An 18,597-nucleotide genomic window follows, 5' to 3' on the forward strand; every position below is an offset into this window, starting at 1 on the left:
AATATTTTTATATTTTATATAGAAACAGAGAGAGAGAGAGAGACGGTCGTGTTTTCTTTCTATACATCTATAGATGTATAGATATAAATACAGAGATATAGGCATAACGATCGAGCATCATGAGCGTTGTGATCCATCGCTCTCTGACCTTACATCAACTCTGCTCCATAATAAACAGCAGCATCCAGCGCTGGTTTACACTGGCGGTCCCAGAAGGGAGAGAGACGCCACCGTGTGTTCAATAAGAGTCACTACTGAGGGTCTGCTCGGATGGACGAAACTAAGTTGGGTAGGGGTCGGTTCATTTTATTCCCCGCTTAACACTTTTTTTGCAGGGTCATATCTTCATTAGAAGTTGATACTATATTTAAATAATAGTAACTAGTGACAGGGTATATACTTTGATGGAATCGTATGATGTAAGGAGGACGCTGAGACGGGTAGTATTAAAAGTGTCACCTTCTTAGGAAGACGGAAGACGTTCAGGACGTTCTGACCTACGATTGGTGCTAAGTTCCCCGCGAAAATTACGTCACTCGCAGTTTCGCGCCAGTTTGTTTGCAAGCAAGCCGCACACAACACAAGGTAAGAGCGAAGTTTATTAAAATCTGTTTGAATACAGTAAAATATCCTATATTCATTACTTATAACATGAATACCAAAGATCCCACTCGACTAAGATACTCACTTTTTACTTGTTGTCGACCAAAGTCTTGTTAAGTTTTATGTTACGAGTATCTCTATTGTTGGCGACCGCATGCCAGCTTCTCAATACCATTTGAGCTGACGTTACTGTCTTATGAATGCCAATAATCATTAATTGAACGCCGATTACGTTTTAGATCTCCTGATTGCGATGTCTTCCCCGATGTCAACCCCGGGTGGTAAACGTGGAAGGCCCTCCAACCCATCCACCCGTAAGTCAACCCAGCCTTCATGAAAGCCGTCCCATCAGTAGGCCGTCAGATCTTACATCCGCCATCGCTGCAACGGCATCGGATTAGCGATCAATTCAATATCAGCCTTGGATCCCTAATTCATAATCGGTTAATTTCTAAATTACTCTATTCTAAAGTAGTTACTCGTTTTGTAATTCTAGCTGCCAGTGAAGGTGCCACGTCTCCCCCGGCCCAGCGGCGCCGAGGACAGCCTTCTTCTAACGGGGACCTGCCTCTGATGCCCACCTCCCCACCAACTGACATGCCCGACCCCCTCCAGGACACCTCTCTCTTCTCCAGCCCCCGTCGCTCAGGTAAATTCATCCGGCAAGATCGCTTGAAACCATCCTCACGTCCCAGACCATGAAGCCCATCTGCATCATTGTGTAATAAAACGGACTGAGAACGACTGTAGTGAGGAGAGAATAAATTACAACACATCTTCTCTTAATGTCGAATACAAGTGAAACAAGATTACTCAATGTTTATGCTACCGATGCTCTATTATCATTGTTGTGGGCGGTGTGTTTCAACGTCTTTACACCTTGTAATGACATGTGTACCTCCCCGCCCCCCCGCAGTCCTCCCTAGTGAGGTGGACATGAGCTCCCCTCTGATGTACGGGACCCCCAGCTCCAGGGTGGACGGGACCCCCCGCAGTGGGGCCCGTGGCACCCCAGCCCGACAGCGCCCCGATCTGGGTTCAGTCCGCAAGTCCAAACAGGTGGACCTCCAGTCTGAGCCGGTGAGTGTACTCGGACAAAGATGGTGTTGTGAACAAAATGCAGGATTTAAGACTACTAACCTTTTCTACTGGTGGTAATCTTTAAACTGGTGGAACCCTAGCACATTTAGTCTCATCCCTTTTATAGTATTATAGGTTTATACATATTAATAGTATCGGCGTGTCCTTTCTCGGGGAGCACTCGCACTAGGCCATCTGTACTGTGCCCAAGTCCGTTTGACACCTGTACTCAATGTACAGATGTCTTCTGTCATTGATCAATATGAGGACATTTTAACCCCGATGGTTGAATTAAAATCAGAGGGAGACGGCAAGGGCAGCTCGAAAGCGACCTCCCACACAAGAGCAATGGAATCATTAGATTTTATTATATGCCTTGTGACGTGGCGTTTGATCGGTACATTTCAGCTGCGCATGTATTTTTGGAATTTAAAATTGCTGCAATAAATTATGTTGTTGACTTCTAAAATGTCTCTGCCTTTGCTGTTTAATTCCAACAGTAGTCTGTAAGGTAATATATCAGCGGTAACCACTGGTTTTGGGGCATTGAGAAATTGGGCCAGCTGGGCATTCCGTGGTATTTGATGTGTTTTAAAGGCACCCAGTGCAACTTTATGTAAACATTCAATGAAAAATAAACATTCAATTTCTAGTCTTTTTTACACGTAGTAAGTTTCAATAACTCCATACCATTACATATCGACATTCAAGGAGCAAAGATGAGACGTCGTTGTGTGGTGAGAACTGATAGGAAATCGTAAACGACAACAATCGCCGGTGGGGAGAAGCCATTTTTCCATTGACTGGAAGCCTGCTTTATTTATTGTAGGTTACAAAAAATAAAGAAAATGGCGGCATTGTTGTTATCGATTTTGTATCAGTTCTCACCACACAACGACGTCTCATCTTTGCTGCTTAAATGTCGGTATGTAATGGTATGGAGTTATTGAAACTTACTACGTGTAAAAAAGACTAGAAATTGAATGTTTATTTTTAAGCCTCGAAAGTTGCACTGGGTGCCTTTTAATAAAACACATCCAATACCACGAAATGTCCCCTGGCGACTCCACTGAGGCCATAGTAACGATGCTCTTAGCACCCTACGAGTACCCCTGGAGCCCTCGTTAGCTACGAGTGATTTCGGGAAACGGTGTGAAAACTGTAGGATGCTCGTACGACGAACTTCACGATCCACTCAGGCTAACGATGCTTTCGGGAAACGGGGCCCTGATCTGCACCCCCATGTAATCATTAACACGACACCGCTCAGACATTTCAGTTGACCTAAACATGACCACGTTTTGTTTGTTTATAGTTTAGGCCTAAAAAAAAAAAAGTTTGGTTCCTGTTGGTTGTCAGTTGAGGTCATGGGTAGGTAGGGAATTTATATACATTTTTTATTTATTTTTTCCAGCGGCAGCGAATGATAGGTAGGTTGTTTTCCTTTTAAAAACGAGAAAATTCGCTCATCCTTGTATAGAATGAAGAGGAGCTGTACAAAAACGTAATTATAGTTTGCATCAAAATATTTTTTTTATTTTTTAAAGCTCATAAAATAATTTGGGTCGCACATAAATTGACAGGGTCGGTCGGAAACCGGAACCAAACAACATATTTTTTGGCAGGGTCAGTGCTGGAGAAACACTGGCATGACGTCCTTGTTTTTTCTCCTCCGCAGCCCACTGCCGACGGGGCCGCTGCCGCTGAGCAGCCCGCCGGACAGAGGCTGGTCATCTGGGGGACGGACGTCAACGTGGCCACCTGCAAGGAGAAGTTCCAGGTACGATGGAGCCCATCCGGCCTCCACAACAAAGCACACAAAGCTCCACAAGAAATCACGCATGAACGCGCCTCCACAACAAAACACGCACACAAGCCTCCGCTACGAAACGCACACGAACATCCACAACAAATCACAAACGCCTCCACAACAAGGCGCGCACACGCACGCCTCGAACGACGAAACACACATCTCCACAACAAAGCACACTCGCCTCCATAACCACACACGCACACCTCCACAACAAAACACGCACACACACGCCACTGCACCAAAACACACACGCATGCATTTCCTAAAACCAAACGCATGCGCGCCTCCACAACGAAACAAATTAACCAAATTAACCTCAAGTCTTGTCTTCGCCTCCCCCCGACCCACAGAGGTTCTTGCAGAGGTTCATCGACCCCAGCTCCAAGGAGGATGAGAACTCCTGCCTGGATCTCAACGAGCCGCTGTACATGCAGAAGCTGGAGGAGGTAGCGGCACCGCGCGGTTTACTCTTTCCCCAATAGAGAGGTCAAGCACGCCATGAATGGGTCTGTTTGTCAGAGACGTTCGAGTGGCCTTTCCCTTGGACATGTAGTCTGTGAAAGGCCATGATAATGGAAAATGTATGTCACAAGTAGAGTAACTTGTCCAGAGTAGGAACAAAAACATTGAAAAAAGTCGGAATGTACTAATACACTTATTTAAGGTTTATAACCTTAGTACATTTTACATTAAGGCCATTTATCAGACGCTTTTATCCAAAGCAAATTACCATAAGTACCTTTTCAGAACAAAGACAAACAATATATCGCTGTCGGCTCAGTCAGGATGTTCATAGAACCAAGTGCCAAGCACTACCAATCGTTAAACAAAGATAGCTAGGATAAGATGCTACACAATGCTAAGTACTATTTTTTTAAGTGCAAGGATGTACGACATACAATAAGTGTCAACATTAAGTGCCCGATTAATAACCGCGTGTCGACCTCGTTCAGCCAACCTGTGCTTGTGTTCCAGATCAGCATCGTGGGGGATCCAGTGCTGAACATTAACTGTGGCCACGTCTCCTCGTTCGACGCGGAGCTCTACAGACAGCTCGTCTGCTACCCGCAGGTGAGGTCTGCGAACGCATTCAACGCGGCGATCACACCGCTACGGGGTTATTTATGCCGTCCCATCTTTTGTCACGCTCTCCTTGAGATATGAGAGAATGGATATAAGAGAATGGTTTGACAATCAAATGGGGGGAATTGAACAGACACGCAGATACACACGCGCTCACAAGGGCATCAACGTGGAGCGGTTTAGTTCTGATGGCGTGCCGTCCCCGTCCCCAGGAGGTGATCCCCACCTTCGACATGGCGGTGAACGAGCTGTTCTTCGAGCGGTTCCCGGACTCCATCCTGGAGCACCAGATCCAGGTGCGGCCGTACAACGCCCTGAAGACCCGGAACATGAGGAGCCTCAACCCAGAGGGTGAGGAAACACACCCTCGGACACAAACCCCCCCCCACGGACACCCCCCCCCCCCCCCCTCGGACACACGCACCCACGGACACACACACACACACACACACAGACACCCCCCCCCCCCCACGGACACACACACCCACGGACACACACACACATGGACCCTCGCACACCCCCAAACCCGGTCACGCGCACGGACACACAGATGAGTAGCCTCAACCCAGAGGGTGAGGTCAGACAGAGAGACAGACACACACGAGACACGGATGCACGGACACACAAGGAAGCACACCCCCACAACGAAACACACCTCCAGAGCATAACGCACCACCACAAACTCACACCTCCACAACAAAACACACCTCCAGAGCATAGCACACCACCACAACCAAACACAAACGCACACCTCCACAACAAAACAAACCTTCAAAGCATAACACATCACCACAACAAAACACAAACGCACACCTCCACAACAAAACACACACGCACACCTCCACAACAAAATACACACCTCCACAAAACACACACAAACGCACCTCCACAAAAAAACACACACACGCCTCCACAGCGAAGCACGGCTCGACGACCCGTTTGCGTTGAAACCGGGTCAACGCAAATTTACCCCGTTCGGATCTCCCCCCTCCCACACGTCACGTTAGATAACGTTGAACGCCCTCACGGGTCGGGTCACACCCCCTGTGTGTGAGAACCGCTCCATCTAAAGCGTCTGTGTACCCCTTCTGTCTCCCCCCCCCCCCCCCGCCCCGCCCCCGCAGACATCGACCAGCTGATCACCATCAGCGGCATGGTGATCCGCACCTCGCAGCTCATCCCCGAGATGCAGGAGGCCTTCTTCCAGTGCGCGGTGTGCGCCTTCAGCGCGCGCGTGGAGGTGGACCGCGGGCGCATCGCCGAGCCCGCCGTGTGCCGCAACTGCAACACCACCCACAGCCTGGCGCTCATCCACAACCGCTCCATGTTCTCCGACAAGCAGATGGTGAGCCCGCCGCCACAGCGGCGTGCCGTGACGTCTCCGTGGCTGTCACACCCCGCTGGGTTGGTCTTCTTGAACTGGGTTGTGCCACGTTTTTTTTTTTTTGATTTACGCTTTTATTTTGAAAACGCTCCAGGTTAAGATCCAGGAGTCGCCGGAGGACATGCCGGCCGGCCAGACCCCCCACACCACGGTGGTGTACGCCCACAACGACCTGGTGGACAAGGTGCAGCCCGGGGACCGCATCAACATCACCGGTAAGGGGGAGGAGCCACACAGGTTCCTCATGGGTACTGTTTATGTTTTTGAAGTAGTTTGTATTGGGGCGCCCCGGTGTTTCCCCGGGTAGAGCGCTAACCATTAAGGCATAGTCCTTACCGCAGTAACCAGGGTGAGATTCCTACTCCGCGGTCCTTTGCCTCATTCTCTCCCCTCTCTCTCCCCTAAAAGGATTAAACCTTCAAAAAGTGTGTGTGTGTGTGTGTGTGTGTGTGTGTGTGTGTGTGTGTGTGTGTGTGTGTGTGTGTGTGTGTGTGTGTGTGTGTGTGTGTGTGTGTGTGTGTGTGTGTGTGTGTGTGTGTGTGTGTGTGTGTGTGTGTGTGTCAATTAAATCGATGAGACGAGGTAAAGTGAGCTTGTTTTTGTGTAAAACAGACCCCCTTTTAGAAGTCTACATTTCCAATTCCCATCGTTCAAACATCACGACAACGACAGAGCTCCCTCCATCCTCCCATAACAACTTAACCCCCCCCTCACCCCTCCTCTCTCTCCCTCCATCCTCCCGTTAACTCAACTCCACCTCTCCTCTCCCCCCCAGGCATCTACCGTGCCGTGCCCATGCGTGTCAACCCCCGGCAGAGCAACGTCAAGTCGGTGTACAAGACGCACATCGACGTCATCCACTTCCGCAAGACGGACGAGAAGCGCCTGCACGGGCAGGACGACGAGAACGAGCAGCGGCTGTTCACCGAGGCCCGCGTCCAGACGCTGCGTGAGCTGGCCGCCAAGCCCGACGTCTACGACCGGCTCTCCTCTGCGCTGGCCCCCAGCATCTACGAGCACGAGGACATCAAGAAGGTGTGTGTGTGTGTGTGTGTGGTAGGGTTGATGTGTGACGTAGGGTTGATGTGTGTGCGTGTGACGTAGGGTTGATGTGTGTGCGTGTGACGTAGGGTTGATGTGTGTGCGTGTGACGTAGGGTTGATGTGTGACGTAGGGTTGATGTGTGTGTGTGTGTGTGACGTAGGGTTGATGTGTGTGTGTGACGTAGGGTTGATGTGTGACGTAGGGTTGATGTGTGTGTGTGACGTAGGGTTGATGTGTGACGTAGGGTTGATGTGTGTGTGTGTGTGTGTGTGTGTGTGACGTAGGGTTGATGTGTGTGTGTGTGTGACGTAGGGTTGATGTGTGTGTGTGTGTGTGTGACGTAGGGTTGATGTGTGTGTGTGTGTGTGTGACGTAGGGTTGATGTGTGTGTGTGTGTGTGTGTGACGTAGGGTTGATGTGTGTGACGTAGGGTTGATGTGTGTGTGTGTGTGTGTGTGTGACGTAGGGTTGATGTGTGTGACGTAAGGTTGATGTGTGTGCGTGTGACGTAGGGTTGATGTGTGTGTGTGTGTGTGTGACGTAGGGTTGATGTGTGTGTGTGTGTGACGTAGGGTTGATGTGTGTGTGTGTGTGTGTGACGTAGGGTTGATGTGTGTGTGTGTGTGTGACGTAGGGTTGATGTGTGTGTGTGTGTGTGTGTGTGTGACGTAGGGTTGATGTGTGTGTGTGTGTGTGACGTAGGGTTGATGTGTGTGTGTGTGTGTGTGACGTAGGGTTGATGTGTGTGTGTGTGTGTGTGTGTGTGACGTAGGGTTGATTTGTGTGTGTGTGTGACGTAGGGTTGATGTGTTGAGCTTCCCTCCTACGTACTTATCGTATGTTGTCTGCCTGGAACTTAAAGATAGTACTTAGCAACACGCAGCATTGTCCTTTGCTGTCTTTGTGTACGGGGAATGAGTTAACCTAGCGATTGTTAGAGCTCGGCACTTGGTTCTATGAACATCCTTACTGCACCGACAGCGATATAGTGTTGTTTCTCCTTCTTCTGACGAATGTACTTATTGTAAGGCGCTTCGGATAAAAGCGTGCGCTAAATGTAAACATCACAATTTAGACCTAAATATTAATTGAGACGTTTCGGCGATCTGTCGGTATATCGGCTGTGTGTAACGAGGAAGAAAAAAAAATACCCGTGCATCGTACTAAAACGTGCGACCGCGTCGACCCATCTCCTCCGCTCCACCAGGGCATCCTGCTGCAGTTGTTCGGCGGCACCCGCAAGGACTTCAGCCAGACGGGGCGGGGCAACTTCCGGGCGGAGGTCAACATCCTGCTGTGCGGCGACCCCGGCACCAGCAAGTCCCAGCTGCTGCAGTACGTGTTCAACCTGGTGCCGCGCGGCCAGTACACCTCGGGCAAGGGCTCGAGCGCGGTGGGCCTCACGGCCTACATCATGAAGGACCCCGAGACGCGGCAGACGGTGCTGCAGACGGGCGCGCTGGTGCTCAGCGACAACGGCATCTGCTGCATCGACGAGTTCGACAAGATGAGCGACAGCACGCGCTCGGTGCTGCACGAGGTCATGGAGCAGCAGACCCTCTCCATCGCCAAGGTGACGAGCGCTGATGTGTTGTTGTTGTTGTTGGGGTTCGAGGGTGAGGGTGAGGTGGGGGGGGGGGTTGTGTTTTCGCACCCTGGGGTGAGGGAAGACGGCGTCGAGATCTGTGGGAGGTTTGCCTTGAGAGGACGGCGGTTCTATACTGCGTAGAGGATTGGCGTTTGGACGTCCTGGCACTTGATGTACACGTTTTATTGTGCGTCCTGGCACTTAAAAAATAGTGCTTAGCATTGTATAGAGTCTTATCCTAGCTATCATTGTTGTATACCGGGAATGGGTGAACTTAATAATTGATAAAAGTTGCTTTGGATAAAAGCCACTGCTAAATGCCCTAAATGTAAATGACCAGCATTGAAGCGTTGTCAATTAGAAACTGATTAGTGTGAACAACTGAACAGCACACCCCAGAATGATAACGGGGTCTCTGATTTAAGTTAGGGTTAGAATTTCTGCTTAAATGTCAGTAAAGCGCCAAATGTTTTTTTCCGATGGGTTCATTCTCTCGCATTTTTTTTTTTGTTTAGTTTTTAAATTCATATATTCTGTGACTGCAGGCGGGAATCATCTGCCAGCTGAACGCTCGCACCTCCATCCTGGCAGCGGCCAATCCCGTGGAGTCTCAGTGGAACCCCAAGAAGACCACCATCGAGAACATCCAGCTGCCCCACACGCTGCTCTCCAGGTCAGCCTCCTGTTGCCATGGTTACAGCGCCCGTCGTCATCGTCCTCCGTCCTCAAACACATATTTTCTATTTATTTTATTCCCGGACCCTGCCTCCCCCTCCCACGCCCCGGCCCCGTCAAACAAAACACTCGTTTACGTGTTGGATGCTTCCAGGGTTCCAACTCATCTTCCCCTCTCAGCCCTCGAACCACCCCCCCGTCCCCCCCCCCCCTCTCACCCTCCTCAACACCCATCCACCCAACAACACACCCTCACCCCCTCACTCCCCCCCCCCCCGTCAACACCCAACAACACCCCCTCACCCCCTCACTCCCCCCCTCAACACCCAACAACACACCCTCACCCCCTCACTCCCCCCCCCGTCAACACCCAACAACACACCCTCACCCCCTCACTCCCCCCCTCAACACCCAACAACACACCCTCACCCCCTCACTCCCCCCCCCGTCAACACCCAACAACACACCCTCACCCCCTCACTCCCCCCCTCAACACCCAACAACACACCCTCACCCCCTCACTCCCCCCCCCCCCCGTCAACACCCAACAACACACCCTCACCCCCTCACTCCCCCCCCCGTCAACACCCAACAACACACCCTCACCCCCTCACTCCCCCCCCCCCCCGTCAACAGCCATCCACCCAACAACGCACCCTCACCCCCTCACCCCCTCACCCCCCGCCCTCAATTTGTGCTGAACTCGTCTGCTTGTCGGGTGGTCGTCTGTCTGCAGGTTCGACCTCATCTTCCTCATGCTGGACCCCCAGGACGAGGCGTACGACCGTAAGCTGGCCCACCACCTGGTGTCGCTGTACTACCAGAGCGAGGAGCAGCTGGAGGAGGAGAACCTGGACATGGCCGTGCTCAAGGACTTCATCGCCTACGCCCGCTCCTACATCCAGCCCAAGCTGAGCGAGGAGGCCGGCCAGGCCCTCATCGAGGTGTGTGTGTGTGTGTGTGTGTGCGGTGCGTGTCGTTGTGTTTAATGCACGCAGTGTGTCACTTATAAATGACATTTATTAGTGTAACATGATTGACAAGTCTTGTCAATGACGTTAATAAAGGGCGGCATTCGGCTTCAGGAGGTACAGCGGGTTGGCTGGTAACCGGAAGGTTGTTGGTTTGATCCCCCGGCTCCTCCTCGCCGAGTGCCGAGGTGTCCCTGAGCGAGACGCCTCGCTCTGACCGCTCCCGACGAGCTGGCTGTCGCCTTGCGTGGTTGACTCCGCCGTCGGTGTGTGAATGTGTGCGTGAACGGGTGAATGTGAGGCAGTATTGTAAAACGCTTTCAGTGGCCACTGGTTAGAAAAGCGCTGTATAAAGGCCGTCCGTTAAAATGAATGGATTCAGCCCCAGTGAGAGTGGCTGTGTTGAGCTGGAATTGGAACGCACCCCAGTGTAGTTCTCCTCCGTAGAGACCCATTTTGCTTTTAAGGGGGTGAGAAAGAGGGAGAGAGTGTCCCTTCATCACCGAATGACCCCCTGTGTCCGTGTGCCCCCCCTCAGGCCTACGTGGAGATGAGGAAGGTGGGCAGCGGGCGGGGCATGGTGTCGGCCTACCCCCGGCAGCTGGAGTCCCTGATCCGTCTGGCCGAGGCCCACGCCAAGGTGCGCTTCAGCGACAAGGTGGAGACCATCGACGTGGAGGAGGCCAAGAGGCTCCACCGCGAGGCCCTGAAGCAGTCGGCCACAGACCCCAGGACCGGCTTTGTGGACATATCTATCCTCACCACAGGTGTGTGTGTGTTATGATGACAAGAAGAGGAGTATTTATGCCAACGCACAAAAAAAATGTAAACCGTGTGTGTTGACTGGGAAAGGTACGATGTTGAACTGAGACAGTGGGGGGGGGGGGTTTAGTGATGTTAAAACACAATTCTGAAAACGCATACAGTTTATATTGGGTCTATGCCCAGGCTTGTAGCGATAGCCTGGGTGAAGACAAAATCAGGCAAATATTCAGTCAGGCAAATATAAAAGCTACCGGTGTCTTTTGATAAACGTTGACCAAACCGATTGCGCTGGCTCCATCTCAATGTGTTCTTGTTGTCTTTTCTGTGCGGTAAACTGACTGTTAGCATTGCAGTTGATAATCATCGGAAACCGGAGACCGCTTACTGTTAATTTTAAACACGGTGACGCACTTTTACATTCACGTATGCATTCAGAGCAGTTGGCAGACGCTTTTATCCAGAGCGGCTTACGACTACACAAAGGATTTGCAGCAGAGACTGAAACTGCGGGTTTTGTTTCCTTGTTCCAGGAATGAGCGCCACGGCCCGCAAGAGGAAGGAGGAGATCACGGCGGCCCTGAAGAAGATGCTCCAGTCCAGAACCAAGACCCCCGTCATGAAGTTCCAGCAGCTGTTTGACGACCTCAGGGGACAGTCGGAAACTGTAATTAAATGATTTATACTTTTATACTTTTTGGTCTTTATAGTTTTGAAGATGGATATACTTTTGTTTATAAAGAATACATTTTACTTGATTTTTTTTATTTTTTCGTCTGTGTTCTACCTTAAATCAGAGTTTAATCCGAGGGGGGGAATAATGGATCATCTGATGCTGTAATTGATGCTATTCTTGTCTGTATAATAAGATTCTGTTGGAACATTGGTTTTAACTACAAAATATGTCAAATTCATTGACTGCCCCCTCTTGACCAACTGTTCCTTGTACTTTTTGCATTTATTTCATATTCGGACGTTAATTTTGATCCTCTTTGTATATTTTCAGGCGATCACAAAGGATCAGTTTGAGGAGGCCCTCAAAGCTCTGTGTGACGAGGATTACCTGACCATCTCTGGGAAGACCATCCGACTGGCGACCTAACGCTCTTATTGTGAAGGATGGAACAGAAGACATCAGTGTTGTGTCTGAGAAGATGCTAGTGTAAAAATATGTATTATAGTAGTAAATGTGTTACAAGTTGTATACTTCTGTCTTTTTTTTGCTGGTTTGTTGTGGATTTGAGGAGGTTGCTGGTTCAAAGGGGTGATATTGTGGAGGCTATAAAAAGAAAATGTCATAAAATTAAATATTAAGACGTATAGTGTTTATTTCCCTTGAAGTTGTCTGACTGTTAATGTTTAATTGTTTATTGCTTGACACAATTTGGTTTAGAATGGAGATTGGACCCAGATTGGAATGGTAACAGTTTTTCCCTTTTTTATAAAGTGTCAAAAAAAAAGTATCAGTCAACGATTAAAAATAAATAATATCAAAAACTAAGTTTGCGTGTTCTAATCAATGACTTTGCATTAGTGTCTTTATTTCCAAGCAATGCAACTAGATGCATTGTTTCCTTACAGAGCAGAAAATTAACCCCATCCTCTCATCGTCTAGTGTTCTGCTGACGGCTGAATCGGTTACAGTTCCTCCCCAATAATAAATTGGCACGGGTGACGGGTGATGATGCTGCTGTTTCAACACGTGACGTCACAGCTCTGCTTCTGGATTTGACTGGAGAAGATGGCGGCCTCCTTAGGTTTGTATGTTTTGGGCTTGTTTCATGGGACTAAAATCATGTGTACATTTGCAGCGACGACACGCAAGCGCACAGGGGAAAGGGGCCGATTTTATTAGATTCATCGGTGGACCGAGGCGGGGGTTATGTCGCCTAAGCGGCCGATTTAGTGCGAGGCGCGATCCATCACGGAACCGTCCGTCGTTGTGAGGAGGAGGAGGAGGCTGGCGTGCATGCTAAAGCTAGCCCAGGAGGTTGAGTCCCGACTGGCTATGAGGAGGACCACATGCTGGGAAGCCAAAAGCATGCAAAACCAAACGCTGTGGTCGCATCTTCAGCGTGCTGCACCGCACGGCTATCGGTAAAGCCAGCGCGGCACTGGGGCGGTGCCGTGGTGGCGTGACCGATAGCCGTGCGGTAGTGCTATTGGTAACGCGCTTTTGTGGTGTTACCGATATCTGTGCGGTAGTGCTATTGGTAACGGGCTTCTGCGGCTTTACCGATTACCGTGCGGGTGTGTGTGCGCTACAACCGGCTATGGGTAACGCCAGCGCGGCACCTGGGCGGTGGATGCGCATTGTGTGCATACGATTTGCGCACAGGTGCGGCGCCGGTGGCCACAACAACGCCACCACATCTCAGCAGTGCCCAGTTCCCCCTACGACCATATAACTCAATGGGACGTAAATCCAGTATTGAAAGCAATGCGTGATGCGGATGTGTTGATTTATTTATGCCGCTGTTGCACCGAGGACTGAATTTGAGATCAAAACGGTGTTTGATGGTCTTCCGTGACGTCTGACGGCGTTGCGCCAGGTGTGGGACGATGGACGCTCTGATGGCTCTGGGTATTGGTGGACCATGTTGTTGTGCACCATGCATGCACACGTCGGTGTGTTACTGGTGCGTTATTGGTTTCCCGCGAAATACACGGAACCGCGCGTCGCGTCACCAGGAAGCGTCGGTTCAGACTCTGAAAGCATGAATGACTATTGTATATTTTTCGGTTGCTGTTCACTAAAATTATGGAAATATTGCAAAATTCTATTGCTTGAACCGGAATCGGCCAGGACACACTTGAGATCAGAACCCACTTTCATTCGACAATGGACGTTCTTGCATAGCCTGGGTATACCCATGCTGCCTTGCGCGCGATTTCATTTCGCGCTGCTAGGCATGCGCGAAATGAAATGAAATGAATCTACATCTCAATGTAGATTGAGATGCTAGTTCCGTTCGTTGCAGCAGCATAACTATATATACTGGTACCGAAAACTGTCTGCTGTGATAACCTACTGAAAACGTGACTATCAAGGAACAAACTAACAAGGCATCACCCATTGGCTACGCTTTCACTTATCGTCCATCTCAGTTAAATGCTGGTCAAACTGAGATGTGTTTCCTTTAAGGGATTTTCTGTTTACAAATAAATAATTGCAAGAACTATGTCTATCTATTTACTCAATGCATGTAACTTAAATATAGAAATGCATCTTTTAGGGCAAAAAAGGACATTGTCAACTGACTCATTAAGGTTTTGGTTGAATTACCTTTTACCCACACCTGTGCTTGTCATTGGCCACAGAATGCTACTTAACTTACATCTGTTATTGTAAGTGGCCCTGTGGAGGCCAAGCATGAAAGCCAGACTTTCCTGTTTTCTTTCTCTGAGCCGGTAGGAGGGATCGTCAGCTACAGGAAGCAAGTGATCTATAGAAGCAAAGAGTAGGCCTGGGATTGGCTCCTAATCCCTTCTATTCAAACAAAATCAGTGGCACTGTTTTTCCTGCCTCTACCTCATCAAACCTGTAGTATCGCTTTTTGACCTGGGAGTTGGCCTGTGTCTCATGCCTTCGAGTATCACTCACTGTTAAGAGAAGAGCTGCCAAGGTAGACTTGTTGTTCCTAGAGCGTACAAGCTTGAGGCGTTCGTAGCTTGATGGGTTCCAACATGTGTCGATTCAGTTCCTTTGCGTTTTTTTTTTTAAATCCACGCGTCGACACTGGCCTATATAATAGCAGGAAAGGTGCATGTGTCATTCTGAAAGGTGGTGCCAAAAGCACCCTATATGCTGGGCCATTTACTGGGTTAAAGGTTCCCTGAGTCTGTGGACCGCATTTTTTAGAAGCTGTTGAAAGTGAGCAATGGTTCGTTTCCGGTCTATGCATCAGCAAAAGTCAACCTGTTTGTGTCACAAGCACTGGTTACAATAATGTTGGGGCGCAGGGATACCAGTGGTGGTTAGGGTTGGAACGTAGTGGTTGGGGCTACTTGAGACGTATTTCCCCTCACCCAGACCCAGCATGAATGTGTTAGTGGGCCGTTGGCTGTAGTCTTTTGCGGTGTGTTCAAAGGGCAACTTAATGGGCAAGACACAGGCGACTCTAGGCAACAGTATGCCCTCGTCGCGGATAGTTCTCCTGCGCTGGTTTGGTGTGTCGGGGCCTTCACCCCTCAACACCAGACAGGGTGTACATTGAAATGCGGTCGAGGGTGTTCACATTATGTACGAACCATTATAAAGTTGTGATGATAAACCGGATCTTGTTCAAAGAAAGCCTTCATGGTTGACTCCGCGGTCGCTATGTGAATGTGTGTATGTGTGTGAACCGTTGTCACTCGCTTTGGCGTCTGCTAAATGCTCTTAAATGTAAACGTAGTCTTCGATTGTGTAACGCGAGTACATACGGTTCAGTTATGGTTCCGTGTCGACGCAACCTAATGAACACACGCTTCAACGCAGTCGTGAACCTCATTTGGTTCGGCCTCAGGTTTTAGTGAGCGAACCAATCACAGCCCTTGCTGCTGCGCCGCCTCGACGGAAGGTTAGAATTTTTTGGAGGCGCATGTCAGGCCCTTATGGTGGACGCAAGGAGGGTCCGCAAGGACGTAATGGGTCCGTAAACAAACCCCACCTGTGTTGACGTCAACAATGGATCCATAACTGGGCCTTTAGTGTTTTGGGGTAAGGCCGCTGGTATTGGTGTATCCCTAACAACGATGTTCACCAGTGTTTTGGTTGTTGGGGTTCAAACACTCATCCTGCATGCCACGCCATGCAGCGTGAGTGTTAACGTACGCCGCCTCTGCCCACAGGAGTCAAAGTTCCACGCAATTTCCGCCTACTGGATGAGCTGGAGGAGGGACAGAAGGGGGTGGGGGACGGCACCGTGAGCTGGGGACTGGAGGACGACGAGGACATGACCCTCACGCGGTGGACGGGGATGATCATCGGACCGGCCAGAGTAAGCCTCGCCCAGCGGCCCGCACCGCACGTTGCCCCCCCCGTGGGTCGACTTCCCAAACACACGGCGCTTGAGGGTCCCATATTGTACCGCCAGGTGTGAGCGGGTCTAGCCGTGACTAGCCGTTTTGAAAATCGGCCTCTTCTGATATCACGTCGGGGCGTGTCCACCTAGAATGTATGACGGATAGATGAGCAACGTTTGCTACAGTCCACTGGGTAGGCTCGCAGACTGATCAATCAAGCACACATCTAGGTGGACACTGGACACGCGTACTTCGGATGTCACTAAAACAGGAGAGGCCAATTTACTAAACGGCTTGTAATGGCTAATCACACTCACACCTGTTGGTATAATATGGGACCCTAAAGATCATGTTTGAACATGGGTCAAATTAAGTTTTGCCTCTAATGATTCCTGTTTTAGTATAATAAATTGAAATCTGTATGGTGCTGTTCTTTCTCAAACCAAATCAAAGTAGGCCAGTCCGAAGTATTTGGTCCAAACACAAGCCGACCGTTTTAAGCTAAAAGTCTTTCTAAGTATTTCATGTCCTTTTTGAGCACATTTGCTCGCTGACCTGCGACAGAGTTTGTTTGTTCTTGACCTTTTTTTGAAGTTCATAATGCCTTGAGCGAAGCAACCTTTGTAACAGGTTCCTCTTTGCTTTGCAGACGTATTACGAGAACAGGATATACAGTCTGAAGGTGGAGTGTGGACAGAGGTACCCCGAGATGGCCCCGACCGTACGATTTGTAACAAAAATTAGTATGAACGGGATAAACTCCAACGGCATGGTGAGTAGATTATTATGCTAGGGTTGTTCTTGTTTTTCTAGGAAAGTCTTCTACACTTTGAAGTATCGTGAGTTATAAAATAAAATGGCATTTTACATTGAGGGCATGTTGCAGAGGTTTTTATCCAAAGCGCCCTACAATAAGTACATTTGACAAATCAAAAGAGAAACAACAATATATCTGTCGGTACAGAAAGGATGTGCATAGAACCAAGTGCCAAGCACTAACAATCGCTAGGTTAACCCATTCCCTGTATACAACAAGACAGCTAGGTTAAGATGCTACAAAATGCTGTGTAGTATTTTTAAGGTACGTACAACTGTTATGTTATTGAGGGAACTTCCCACTAGAATAACCGATATAACATGTGTTTTTGTTTTTGCCACAGGTGGATTCACGTAGCATACCAATGTTAGCAAACTGGAAAAATACTTATAGCATTAAGGCGGTTCTCGAAGAGCTACGGCGCCTCATGACGTCCAGAGAAAACACGAAGCTTCCACAGCCGCCCGAAGGACAGACGTACAACTAGCTCCACCGGATTGTTTTTACCCTCTGTCTTAAACCTTACTCTTTTAGAAACATTGTGTAAATCACTGAGACGCTCACTTGGCACTTCCGACAGTAATGTCTGCAACAGCAAGATTGGTATTTTTATTTTTTATTATTATTATTATTATTTTGCTCATTCTGAATTAAAGTGTCCTGCAGTTAAGCACTAGGTAGTTATAGTGGTTGGAGTTGCAAGTGTACCGGTAGGCACCCTGAGGGGTGTAAAGTTATACTTTTGGTTATTTTGTCCATTTGGTTAAAATGTTTGAGATCTTCCAGTATGCGTTGGCTTTGGTGGGGGGGGGGGGGAGCATGGCGGGATTAGCGAGGCTGTGAGTCCCCACTTTTCTGTTGTTCAAACGACTAAAGCAAGTTACGAGACCATGTGAGCGATGGCATGTTATTATGTCACTAATAAAACGGGGAAAGACTATTTGAGTTTGAGTTTCAACGTTCAGATGTTCCTCGCTGTGGATCGCCACGCCGCCACAGCGACTTCGAGCCCTGGCTTCTCGGTCTCCACGTGTCGCCGTGCGGGAGATTGACGTTATGCGCCTGTGTTGACATGCGCGTCTCCCTGTACTGGGACGCGCCGCCCATCTGTTTATGTTCAGCAGCTCTTTGACATGTAACGTCTATTCTGAAACCCTTGCATTTAGTGAATGATGGCAGGTGAATGAACTTGGGATTTTTCTGAAAATTAAAAATCGCTTGGAATGAAGAAAGTGGCTCTCATCTCCTTTATCTCGAGCATGTCACGTTTCTCCTCTTCTCTCTCTAAAGATATCCTCGGAAGTGTCTCCCGACGGCGAAGTAATTTACGATTATTCATTCATTAGGATTTAATGGTCCCTCTGGGATTTTTCACCATGACAGACCGAGCAGATGATGAATCTTCTGGGTGACCCCATCACCTTACGTTTGACGTAACAAGGTTCGTCATTGGCCAACACGTCACTGGCGATATGCTATTCCATTAGTTTTCAGCATTGATTAATAACTGTTTCTGCTTATAAATAAGCTATCCAAATCAGAGCTGGACACTTATGTGTAATGCTTAAGATAAACAAATCACATTAGTTGCCTTTTAGACTCTGTATTTAATCATATGCAGCCCTAGAAGCTTGCTGAATACCTATTATGTGTGGTTGATTTATGTAATTGAATCAACTTTGCATTTCATCACGTCAACTGTTAAAAATATATATTTGCAGCCATGCAGAAAAAATTGCCACTGTTTCTCAATGTTTTCAGACTCTTGCG

General features: G+C 48.9%; 2 protein-coding genes across 2 annotated transcripts; both read left to right on the top strand.

The window, feature by feature from the left end:
- Positions 1-454: 454 nt before the first annotated feature.
- Positions 455-12,502, top strand: mcm4 (minichromosome maintenance complex component 4). The gene is made up of 17 exons (XM_060058170.1): positions 455-585; positions 843-917; positions 1,100-1,252; positions 1,520-1,683; positions 3,362-3,463; positions 3,847-3,942; positions 4,472-4,567; positions 4,792-4,930; positions 5,704-5,924; positions 6,058-6,178; positions 6,739-6,998; positions 8,215-8,580; positions 9,141-9,268; positions 10,007-10,214; positions 10,780-11,008; positions 11,537-11,670; positions 12,010-12,502. The coding sequence occupies exons 2-17, from the start codon at positions 857-859 to the stop codon at positions 12,103-12,105; spliced, it is 2,574 nt and encodes an 857-aa protein (XP_059914153.1). The 5' UTR covers positions 455-585; positions 843-856; the 3' UTR covers positions 12,106-12,502.
- Positions 12,503-12,617: 115 nt separating this feature from the next.
- ube2v2 (ubiquitin-conjugating enzyme E2 variant 2) lies at positions 12,618-18,059 on the top strand. The gene is made up of 4 exons (XM_060058171.1): positions 12,618-12,760; positions 15,837-15,985; positions 16,660-16,782; positions 17,171-18,059. Exons 1-4 carry the CDS (start codon positions 12,745-12,747, stop codon positions 17,312-17,314), a joined length of 432 nt encoding a protein of 143 aa, XP_059914154.1. The 5' UTR covers positions 12,618-12,744; the 3' UTR covers positions 17,315-18,059.
- The last annotated feature ends 538 nt before the right edge of the window (positions 18,060-18,597 follow it).

The sequence above is a fragment of the Gadus macrocephalus genome, chromosome 8 (genome assembly GCF_031168955.1).
Source record: "Gadus macrocephalus chromosome 8, ASM3116895v1".
NCBI classification, from domain to species: domain Eukaryota; kingdom Metazoa; phylum Chordata; class Actinopteri; order Gadiformes; family Gadidae; genus Gadus; species Gadus macrocephalus.